At 38.9% G+C, this 10,628-nt stretch overlaps 1 protein-coding gene and 1 long non-coding RNA gene across 2 annotated transcripts in view; both read left to right on the forward strand.

Annotated features, from left to right (window-relative positions):
• LOC143024682 (uncharacterized) overlaps positions 1 to 3,247 on the forward strand; it is a 9,224-nt gene extending 5,977 nt beyond the window's left edge. The window contains exon 3 of the mRNA XM_076183680.1: positions 2,945 to 3,247. Coding sequence (XP_076039795.1) covers positions 2,945 to 3,174 — 230 coding nt within the window. The 3' untranslated portion in view covers positions 3,175 to 3,247. The remainder of the gene's footprint in view (positions 1 to 2,944) is intronic.
• A 2,963-nt stretch (positions 3,248 to 6,210) lies between these two features.
• LOC143024313 (uncharacterized) lies at positions 6,211 to 8,505 on the forward strand. Its single transcript, XR_012966277.1, has 2 exons — positions 6,211 to 8,334; positions 8,366 to 8,505. It is a non-coding gene; the product is annotated as an uncharacterized LOC143024313 (long non-coding RNA).
• The last annotated feature ends 2,123 nt before the right edge of the window (positions 8,506 to 10,628 follow it).

The following is a 10,628-nucleotide window of genomic DNA, read 5'->3' on the forward strand; positions in this document are numbered from 1 at the left end:
TCATTATATCATTCGTTGTTACTTCTTTCTCTTTCATAAGGGAGACTTTCTCCTTCCAATCGACATCTCTAAGTTGTATGTTGTCTCTCGTAAACATTGATTTAAAATGCTTGTTCATAATTTCTGCCATTTCTATTTCCTCTGTGTATTCAACTCCTCCTTTTCATAGTTTCTCTAATTCTTATTTGTTTTTCAGTTTGTTGTTTACAAATCTGTAAAATAGTTTTTGTTGATCTTTACATTTTTCTATGACATCTTTTTCGTATTTTCTCTTTTCTTCTCTGCACACTTGTACATATTCGTTTCTATAACTAGTATATATTTTCCATTTGTCAAATATTTTGTCCTCTTTCCATTTTGTCTTTTGTCTGTTAACTCCCTACAACTTTTGTTGTACCAGCACTTTACATATTCTTTTTCTTGCTTTTGTCTTGGAACATACTATTCCATTCCTTTATATTTTTTTGCCAAAATATTCCATTTCTCTTATACTGTTGTTTCCTCCTTGTGTATCCTTCCCCAGTCTATTTTTTGAAGGAATTCTCTTATTTTATAATAAAAAATAAAAAAAATCCACACATCAAATTTTCCTTTCTATATTGTTCGTTTTTCCATGTTTTTTTCCTCGTTTAGTTCCACTTCAACTAATATATGGTCACCTTTACTTATTGGTGTCTTATATTCAATCTTGTCCACTATTTCAGGTTCTGATGTGATTATTAGGTCTAGTCTCCATGGATCTTCCTATTTTCTATACCTAGTATTCTCTTGTATCCATTGTATGTTCTATAATCATATCAAGTAGTACATTTCCCCATAGGTCGTCTCCACCCTTCACTGTCATCTCTTCCCAGCAGATTTCTTTACAATTAAAGTCACCCATTATAACTATTCTTCCTCTATCTTCCATTATCTTATTTAGTGTTATCCTTGTGTCTTCTAACATATTTTTGTGTTCTCTCTCTTCCCACGAAGCCGTTTTAGGAGGCACATAATTTACTACAAACTTCCTGCTCTTCCCATCCCTGTCCTCCACTTCCATCATAATCATCTCTACTCTATTCTTTCCATATGTGACATTCCTCACATTTATATCCTTCTTAGTCAGGAACATAACTCCACCCCCTTGTTTTACCTCTCTGTTTCTAATCCAATAATTATATGCACCATGTCCTACACTGTTGGGTGGTAGTGGACCTTTCAATTTTGTCTCTACAATTCCCATTATGTCCGGTTCTTTTTCCTTCAGGTAATCATTCAGTTCGTTCAAGCCTGTTATTAAGCCATCTATGTGTAAGACACTTAATATTCTGCTACTTCTATCGTTTTTGCTGTTTCCTTTCCGTTTTTCTCTACTATGAACCATTTCCTCACTTTCATATCCACTACTCTCCAATAGAATTTCTCTTTTTTTGACTCTGTTCTTTTCTCGTTTTTTTTCCTTAGCTTCGATTGTTTTTGTTATCTCTTCCTATCTTTCCTCTTTATTCATCTCTTTTTTTTATCCATACCTGTTTGTACTGATCACTGTCTGCTAGTTTCCCTGTTTTTTGCTAAGATATTCTCTGCTGTCGTTTGTAACCTGAATTTGATCTTAATTGGTCTGGTCATATCTATATTGTATTTCCCTAGTCTATATATATTTCTTCGATTTCTTTCCCTGTTTCTGGTTCATCCTCTTGAACTATTTCTATCTTGTTTACCTTTCCCTTCTCCTCTTTTACTTTTGTGGTCCTATTTAGATTATGCTTCCCCTCCATCCCTAATATAATTATACATTTCTTTTTGTCCGCTAAGTCTCTTACTATATTTTCCTTTTCTCTCATCACTTTAATAACTGTGTCCTTAGTTTGTTCTTTCATCTGTTGTGTCACTATATCTCTAAATACAATTTTGTTGTTCTCTTGGACTTTTCTCCAACCCTGTGCTTCTTTTGCTATGGACTCTTTATTCTCTTTATTCTTCTTCTTTAATTCCTCATTCTCATCTTTTACTTCTTTTAACTGTCTTTTTAATTCTTCTATTTCTTTAGTTAGGTTTTGATTCTCCTTCTTTAGTTCTTCCAGTTTATCAACTCTTTGGGTAACTAGTGTTAATTGGTTAAACCTAACCTCCCATGCTTCGTTCATTTTTTTTTTCTCCTCTAGATTTACTAGTCGGGGGAGGTTGTCACCTCCTCTCTCATTAAATCCATAAAAGCAGTTATCTTCTCTTTCCATTGAGTTGCTATTATCTATATTTCTGCTTTTGACACTTCTGCTTCCTTGTTCTTCCTCGTCTGTGTGTTCTGCACCCCTTTTGTTTACATCTCTTCTAACATCTTGGGGCCGTTCATCCCCTTTCTCATTTCCTTCCATATTCCTAAGTAATCCCTCTCTCCTTTTTCTTCACCTTCCCACTACACCACGAGCTTTCCCCTTCCCTATTAATACGACAGAGGTACTTTCTCGTTGTTGAGGTCGTTGTTGAGATCGTTGTTGAGATCGATTAAAGTTGTTACTTCGACCGACGTGTGTGTGTGTGTGTGTGTGTGTGTGTGTGTGTGTGTGTGTGTGTGTGTGTGTGTGATTCACCACTTATCATGGATCACATGTTGGACTCATGATCAACAGTTATCACCCTCCCAAAAGAGAGCTCAGAGCTTATATATGGCCCCATCTATGGGTAATGGTGTGACCTTACATGCACAACTCCTTGCCCACTAGAGTTGGAGTGCCAGCTTGCAGTGTGGTAATGCTGAAATATTTTCACTTTTGGGTAGGACCCGAACTCAAATTGCTGAATTAATGACCATTACACTGTCAAGCCAGTGTGTGTGTGTTTGTGTGTGCATTTTAAAGTGAAAGAGAGAGCATAACAAGTAAATGGTAATGGGTGTTTACATAGAGAGCACAATCTCATAGTCATTTTTGTGTATACTACTCACTCGCTTGGTATTTTACAGATCGGAGCTTTTGGATCGGTGGTGTTGACATCGGTGACAACAACAACAAGTGGCAATGGCTCAATGGCTCTCTTGTGGACCTCTCTGTTGGCTGGTCTCGTTACCAGCCTGACAAACTCAAAGGAGAAAACTGCATCCACTACTGGCATCTCTCGAACTGGCTCTTGAATGACAATGTTTGTAGTGTGATGATGAACTTTGTATGTCAGGATGCTGTTCATGTTCTGTGATGTCTGTTACATGCTGGCCACAAGTCCTTGGACAAAATCTAATGTCATATCCTCAATAAGAATCTATTGGTAGTACTGAATAGATTTCACTGATACCAAACATAATCAAATGAATACCAAATATTCTAGAGACATTTAAAAAAATCTTGGCTGATAGCAAAAACATGGGAGAGTTTACGATTTCCAATAATGGAGGCAGTGTTTTGATGATTTACAAACAAGCATTAAAAACATTGAGGAAATGATCTCTGATATTTCAGATAACTTAGAGAATCTCAGTTTGAAACAAAGTGAACAAGAGAATACAATTCAACTTTTCTTGCTACTCAAGATTTAGTTATGGCAAATTCGGGTCAAGTAACTTCTTCTCGCCTTCCAATACCTCAACTTATAAAGGTAATTAAGTCAGCAAAGAAGGATTGAAACTTTGAACCTTTCTTTGAGGAAACTAATGTAGCATTATATTATCCATTGCTTAATTCTTATTTAAATGTTACTTCAGTTATTATTGAAATCCCGTTCTCTTCCAACCTAAGATTTAACTTATTCAAATTGAAACCCTTCCCATTGAAGGTAAATGGTTCATTTTATGAAGTAGATATTCCAGTTGTGGACCCAATCAATTATATCCTTTCTGTAGACAATCTGAAGGAGAGCAGGATCTCTAATGACAAATTGAAGGAGTGTAAAAGATTTAATAGGAATCTTTACCTCTGTCATTCTTCCATTTTTGTGTTCCGCGAAGCTTTGAAAAATTCATGTGAAGCTTCTCTGGTTAGGAATGTGTCTGTTATGAACAATTGTAATTACATAAAGATTTTTGTAGACCAAATCCCTCATTGTAACATACGAGGATCTCATTACATGTTTTTCCCTAACAAGACAAAGGTTTCAATCAATTATCCCGGGTTGAGTCCTAAATTGGATTTGGTCGAAGGTCTTGTCTCTATTCAAGATAACTGCGAATTGCATGCAGACACTATTTCCACAATTTCTAATACCCTTAATACAATGCATTTAACCGATGACACCTACATTTCAACCTTCAACTTCACATTGCCTGAAAACTCTCCTCCTTTGAAAATTAAGAGAAGACCATTGTCAAAATCTCCCTCAAATGATTTACCCATACCAATCATTGTTATACCTTTGCTTTCAGTGTTAGTGGCAGCACTGATTGCCATTGTTGTATTCCGGAGGTTGACTCTGTCAAAACCCCTGAACCATATTCACCATATGTCTGCTTAATTGACATTCATTTACATGTATTATTCTAACATTCACAATTGATAAATTATGTTCTTAATGAATTTTATGCCTTATATATTGACATGTTTATGAATTATTCACCATTTATTGCACGAATGATAACCAATTACGCAAGGGTAGATTAGCTTATTCTAGAAATATAATAGCAAGCCCTGTAAGAGGGAAATAAGAAATTGGTCGGGACGACCAACGGTAGCTGCTAAGCCCTGTAAGAGGCCGGTAGCGAATGCAAATCAGGTTAGGAAACACTAGGGTATTAAAATGCTGAGTCAACGAGTCAAGACTCGACGCCTACTGTTTGATAACATTGAAGGCGCCGTTCTGTCTCTGTAAACACACCGACGGAGGTGACTGCTTTATAATCGCTGATGTAAACCATTCAATGTTAGCGGCCGACCACTTGCGCGATGACGTCATGCTTTGCTTATATGCTTTTGCTTATGCAGCAATATTTCTGGAAGGACTGTAACAGCCTCTCGGATTGGAGGTAAATGGGTATGTAGAGAAATACTAGTGGCCTAAAAGGAAAAAGACACGCCCTTAAGGGTGTCATTTGTTTTGAAAAGTAAAAGACTATTGGACGAATAAAAAGTGACGTCTGAACGAAGGTGGTCTGACGTATTGGAGAGAACCTGGAAGGGGCATTCTCTGCGTGTAGTCCGTTAGTTTAACAAGCAAGAAATTCACCACCCTTTTATTAACCCAAAGGTCGAGAGAACTAGGCATGGGGCCTAATGAACTTGGAAACTAGTGAGACTAAAGGAACAAAGGCATGGGGCCTACTGCTTAAGAAGGACTGGAAAACTTATAAGAAATGACGTGAGTGGAAATTACGAGACTAATAACAGTATATAGGTAGAGGTCTGACAGTGGTGGTGACAGTGGCTACAAAGGAGGTGAAACAGTGACATCATTACTGTGAAGATACATGGACAATGTGAGAACCTTTTCAATTGTGGTTATGTTGTCTTCTGTTACTTGACACACATTTTGACTTTTTTACTACAGTCAACTCTCAATTAACACGAGTTTAACTAACGCATTTTCGATTTAACACGAGTTACTTTTTAAGGAAATTGTTTTAAATAAGTTGATGATATATAGGGGTACTGGACTGCTTAGACATGACAACAAGGGGTGCTATGGTCGGAAAAGTTTGGGAAACGCTGATCTAGAAGCTGTGTACTTACCTAATCGTAGTGTACAAGAAAGGAGCTACACTCGTTGGGTCCCGTTCCCTGTTCTCTAATTTTCTAACGTACCCAGACTCCAATTCGTGTACAGTTCCAACTTAACCTATATCCCTGATTTCCAATTATCATATTTAGATATGAACTCATGTATTGTTTGAGTTTGAGCTATATCACCTTCTAACATGTTCCACATATTCATGCATCTATGTGGAAAATTGTATGTCTTCCTTTAGGCATATGGTCTTTCTTAATTTATTCCCATGAACTCTTGAAGCCCTCCCATCTTTAATCGGAAGATCTCTTCGGTCAATGCAATCTATTACCTTCAGTGACTTTTTCTCCTCGATTTTTCAAAGTTGGTAGACCCAACATTTCTAGTCTTTCCTCGTATGGTTTATCATGCCAGGCTGGGGGGACCAGTTTGGTTGTTGTCCTTTGTATTTTCTCGATCTTGCTTATATCCTTCACTCTGTGTGGGGACCATACCACCGACGCATATTCTAGTATTGGACGGATCAGTGTTTCTGATTTTTTTTTTTTCATAATTTCTTCATCCATATAGTAAAATGCCACTTTAATGCTCTGCAGTAGTCCGTATGTCTCTCCCACAGTCCTGCTGATACGTCTGTCAGTTGACAGGTCTTTTACCAACACTCCCGTGTCTTTTTCCTCTATGTTTTTATAACGGGTTCACTTTCAAAGGAATAGTTTAAAGATGACCTTTCGCCGTTATTGCCCATTACGCTGCATTTTTTTGTATTGAACTTCATTTCTCATTCTTGGCGCCATGCAAAAATAGTGTCTAGATCTTTTTGCAATAGTCTACCATCCTCGTTTATACTCTTTTCATGATTTTTGCGTCATCTCCAAATATGCTGGCATAGGCTGTTGCTGCTTCCATCATGTCACTGGTATAGACATGAAACATTATATAAGTGCAAGCTCTGAACCTTGTGGAACTCCACTTCTTACTGCTCTCCAGCTTAAATCATATCCTTTATTACAGTCCTCATGTATCCTTCAAAAAGTCCTTCATTCTAGTAGTTTGCCTCTCAATCCTCCAACATGCTTCAATATCTACATAAGTTGACTATGAGATACTTTATCAAATGCCTTCTCTAGGTCGAGTGTGTGTGTCACGGTGGCAGGGACCAACACTCCACTGTCGCAAGAGTCTGTGTAACCTTGTAGAGGTGTGACAGCTTGTTCCATCCATTAGTCTGCTCGGGGCCTGTGGTGGAGGACCTGTAGCCCTTTTGGGGAGAAATAGACATGTGGGAGGTACTAATTAGCAGGCTCGAGAAGGTGGGATAGGCCTAGGAAGCCACCACCGGATCTACCAATCACTCAAGTAACTCATGATACTGACAGGCGGCGACGCCTAACAGGAGTCTGGTAAAGGTTGAGGTACACGCAGTTCACCCATCCCTCTCTTTCTTGCCGCGCATTAATCACTCTCGAGTAAAAGCTTAAAAGGTTCGACACACACGACCTTCCAGATCTTTCGATTTTCTTTATATTCTTTTTAGTGCTGGGTGACCATAGTGTCGCAGCATACTCCAGTCTAGGCCTTAAGCGCGCGCGCGTGTGTGTGTGTCTGAGATTCACCATGGTCGTGGATCACGTGTTGGATTCATGATCGACAGCTATTACTCTCCCGAATGAGGGCTCAGAGCTCATATAATACCGATATATGGATAATGCTGTGACCTTACACGCGCACACACACACACACAAACACACACACACACACACACACACACACACACACACACACACACACACACACACACACACACACACACACACACACACACACACACACACACACTTACACACACACACACACACACACACACAAAACTCCCCGCACACGAGAGTTGGAGTGTCGGCTCGCAGCGCAGCGATAATGGTGTGTGTGTGTGTGTGTGTGTGTGTGTGTGTGTGTGTGTGTGTGTGTGTGTGTGTGTGTGTGTGTGTGTGTGTTTACCTAGTTGTATTTACCTAGTTGTATTTTACGGGAAGGGGAGCTATGCTCGTAGTGTCCCGTCTTCATATTTCATTTTATCTAAACTATTTGTAAATTCATGTATTGTTTTTGCACACACCACTTTCTCATCTAACTTGTTCCAACTGTCTATTACTCTGTGAGGAAAGCTGTTCTTTGTGTGTGTGTGTGTGCGTGTGTGTGTGTGTGTGTGTGTGTGCGTGTGTGTGTGTGTGTGTGTGTGTGTGTGTGTGTGTGTGTGTGTGTGCGCGCGCGTTTAGAAACGTGCTAAAATGTCGTATCTACAGAATTATAGCACAGGCTTTGAATGTGGGATTCAATAACATTCTGTAACCATTACTAACCATCACCCTCCACGCACGTGATCCACATGCAACATAGCCAGACTCCCCCTCTTGCTTACCTTGCATTTCCCACAACATACATCTAACGCAGCACATTTCAAGACAAACAAGATATAGATGCCCAATGTCACCAGACTAACCTATTAAAAGTCCTTTATTATAGCTGCCCTAGTATATTACCCATAAACTAACATATATATAATATACCTAACAACATCCACCAACTATAGAACTAACCCTCATATATAAAACTGACCCCAATGCATAGAATAGCGAGACTAACGCCGACCCACTAACCCCCTATATAACCTATAACATCCATGTCACGAACGTCAGAGCGGGGTATGTCAAGAGCCTACCGCCCCAGAGCTGGGTAGGTCAAGAGCCTACGGCCAGAAGCCAGAGCTAGGCAGACCGAGAAGGCTGCCAGCCAGTTGTGCCCTAGGTCAAGGCCTGGCACATATTGTTATTCTGTAACTTGAAATATTATATTTGTTAATAAATAGAAGAAAACTCCCGTTTTGGAGTTTATCTGGCCCGCATTAAGTCCTCCTTATGTAACCACAACATTTTTCCACGGTTACAATTCATCAAAGCTGGACTTCCCATTCTTGCCATATGAACAGGGTGCCAGTGTCCTAAATTTAGAGGGTGCTTATACCTCTTGAAAGGTGATCCTTGGGGGAATTCTTGCATCAACAGCTTCGCCACCACACACACACACACACACTTACGTCGGACAGACGGCAAGGATTGACGTCCTGAAGAAAAAGTGAAATTTTCGTGGATCTCAACGCAAAGGAAGTACCTATTGTATTTGCAGGGAAGGGAATTGCTCGTGGTGTAGGGGGAAAGTGAGGAAAAAGGAGAAGGGGAGGGATTACTGAGGGAAATGGAAGGAAACGAGGAAGGGGAGGACTTGGTCCAGGCATGCAGACGCCATGTAAACAAACGCGGGCCGGATCAATTTAGTGACGATGAAGGGTCTAACAATAATGTAAAAATTAGAAACATAGATATGAGCAGCACAATAGAAGGTGAGGATAATAATTTCCAAGGATTTAATTAGGGGGGGGGGGCGGATACCAACCTCCCCCGACTGGCATGACTAGAACAAAAACTTGAACAAATGACCGAACATTGGGAGAGTAGGTTCGGTAGAATGTTAGAAATTGCGCAAAGGGTTGAAAGATTGGAAGAACTAGAGAAGGCGAACAAAAACTTAACTAAGGAAATAGAAGAACTAAAAAGACAGTTAAAAGAAGTAAAAAAGGAGAATGAAGAATTAAAGAGGAATAATAAAGAAAACAAAGAGGCCATAGCTAAAGAAACTAAGGGTTGGAAGCCAATCCAAGAAAACAGTAAAGTTGCATTTACTGACATAATTAAACAGCAAATGAAAGAACAAACTGAAGACTCGGTTATTAAAGTGATGAGACAAAAGGAGAATATAGTAAGAGACTTAGCAGATAAAAAGAAATGTATCATTATATTAGGAATGGAAGAGAAACACAACCAAGATAGAACCACAAGAATCAATGAGGAAAATGAAAAAGTGAGCAGATTACTACAATTAGTTCAAGAAGATAAACCTGAAATCATGAAACAAATTGAAGAGAAGTTTAGACTCGGAAAGCATAGTACAGATAAGACCAGACCAATTAAGATTAAATTCAGGTCACAAACGACGGCAGAGAATATCTTATCAAAAACAGGGAAACTAGCAGCAAGTGAACAATATAAAAAGGTATGGATAAAAAGGGAAATGAATAAAAAGGAAAGAGAGGAGGAAAAAATGAAAAGACAACAAGCTAAAGAAATAAACGAGAACAGAACAGAGTCAGAAAAAGAGAGATTCTATTGGAGAGTAGTGAATATGAAAGTAAGGAAATTCGACATACTAGAGAAAAACAAAAGGGAAACAGTGAACACAATGGAAGTGGCAGAAAACTAAGAGTGTCTTACACATATATAGATGGATTAATTACAGGATTGAATGAGCTGAATGATTATTTGAAGGAAAAAGAACCAGACATAATGGGAATTGTAGAAACGAAATTAAAAGGTCCACTACCGCCAACAGTGTAGGACATGACGTATATAATTATTGGATTAGATACAGAGAGACAAAGCAAGGGGGTGGAGTTATGTTCCTGACTAAGAAGGATATAAACGTGAAGAGTGTCACATATGGAAAGAATACAGTAGAGATGATTATGATCGAAGTGGAAGACAGAGGTAAGAAGAGCAGAAAGTTTGTGATAAATTATGTGCCTCCAAAAACAGCCTCGTGGGAAGAGAGTGAACATAAAAGTATGTTAGAGGACACAAAGATAACATTAAATTAGATAATGGAAGATGGAGGAAGAATAGTTATGATGGGCGACTATAATTGCAAAGAAGTCTGCTGGGAAGAGATGGCAGTAAAGGGTGGAGACGGCTCATGGGGAAATGTTCTACTCGAGATGATTATTGACCATACAATGACGCAGTGGATACAGGAGAACACTAGGTATAGAAATGAAGAAGAACCATCGAGACTAGACCTAATAATCACATCTGAACCTAGAATAGTAGAAAAGATTGAATATAAAACACCAATAAGTAAAACAGACCATATACTGATTCAACTGGAATTAA

The sequence above is a fragment of the Oratosquilla oratoria genome, chromosome 4 (genome assembly GCF_046742065.1).
Source record: "Oratosquilla oratoria isolate Oo_2021 chromosome 4, ASM4674206v1, whole genome shotgun sequence".
In the NCBI taxonomy this organism is placed as follows: domain Eukaryota; kingdom Metazoa; phylum Arthropoda; class Malacostraca; order Stomatopoda; family Squillidae; genus Oratosquilla; species Oratosquilla oratoria.